The sequence below is a fragment of the Volvox carteri genome, assembly GCF_000143455.1.
Source record: "Volvox carteri f. nagariensis unplaced genomic scaffold VOLCAscaffold_1473, whole genome shotgun sequence".
Classification (NCBI taxonomy): domain Eukaryota; kingdom Viridiplantae; phylum Chlorophyta; class Chlorophyceae; order Chlamydomonadales; family Volvocaceae; genus Volvox; species Volvox carteri.
In genome coordinates, this window is record NW_003308583.1 from 1 (window position 1) to 737 (window position 737).

The 737-nt window shown below is 62.3% G+C and overlaps 1 protein-coding gene across 1 annotated transcript in view; it reads left to right on the forward strand.

Annotated features, from left to right (window-relative positions):
* Window positions 1-465: 465 nt before the first annotated feature.
* VOLCADRAFT_101483 (uncharacterized protein) overlaps window positions 466-737 on the forward strand; it is a gene marked incomplete at both ends in the record, with an annotated part of 1,666 nt that continues 1,394 nt past the window's right edge. The window contains one exon of the mRNA XM_002959920.1: window positions 466-729. Within this exon, the coding sequence (XP_002959966.1) occupies window positions 466-729 (264 nt within the window). The remainder of the gene's footprint in view (window positions 730-737) is intronic.

The window sequence follows — 737 nt, forward strand, 5'->3', positions numbered from 1 at the left end:
CTCCTCCCCCCCTCCTCGCTTCCTCTGCACCCCTCCACCCGGTCAAACCCTTTCTTCTGCTGGTCGCTATATCTATTTTCTTACAATTTTCTCCAGTAGCTGTCCATTCATGTGTGTCCATTCATGTGGAGTATCGTTTTCTCTATCTCAGCAGTATATCAGCACCGGACCGCACACGTCTGTGGTCCGTCGTCTTTCCCTCCGCTCTCTCCTCCTTTTACCTTCTTCGCCTCCGCCCATCCCCCCATCCCCTTCTGGGTGCTATGCTAGGATCTGCCAGCGGTTGACTGTTATTCTGTTGTTGTTATTAGTTGTGTTTGCTGCCGTACTCTCCCCTGTTGGCACTCGTGGCCGTGTACGGGCATTTTGAAAGGCCGTCGCTTCCGTTACATAAAACCCTAAAACCCTAAAACCTTAAACTTTTGAAACCAGATCGGGGCGCTAGGTGGTCAGATCCCCTCCCGAATGGCATCAGCAAGACTGCTGCCGCCAGCGGCGGCAGCAGCAGCCGCCGCCACAGCCGCCGCCGCCGCCGCCGCCACGGCGGCGACCCAAGTGCCGCAAGGCACGACCCCCGCCGCCGCTGTACGGCCCGTCCTGCCACCCAAGCCGGCGGAAGGCGCGTCCCCGGGGCCGGCGGCTGTGCAAGCTGAGACAGTAGCGCCGGCTGCGGCAGCGGGTCGGGAGGCGACGGCGGCGGCGCCGCCGCCGCCGCCGCCAGCAGCGGCGGTGGCGGA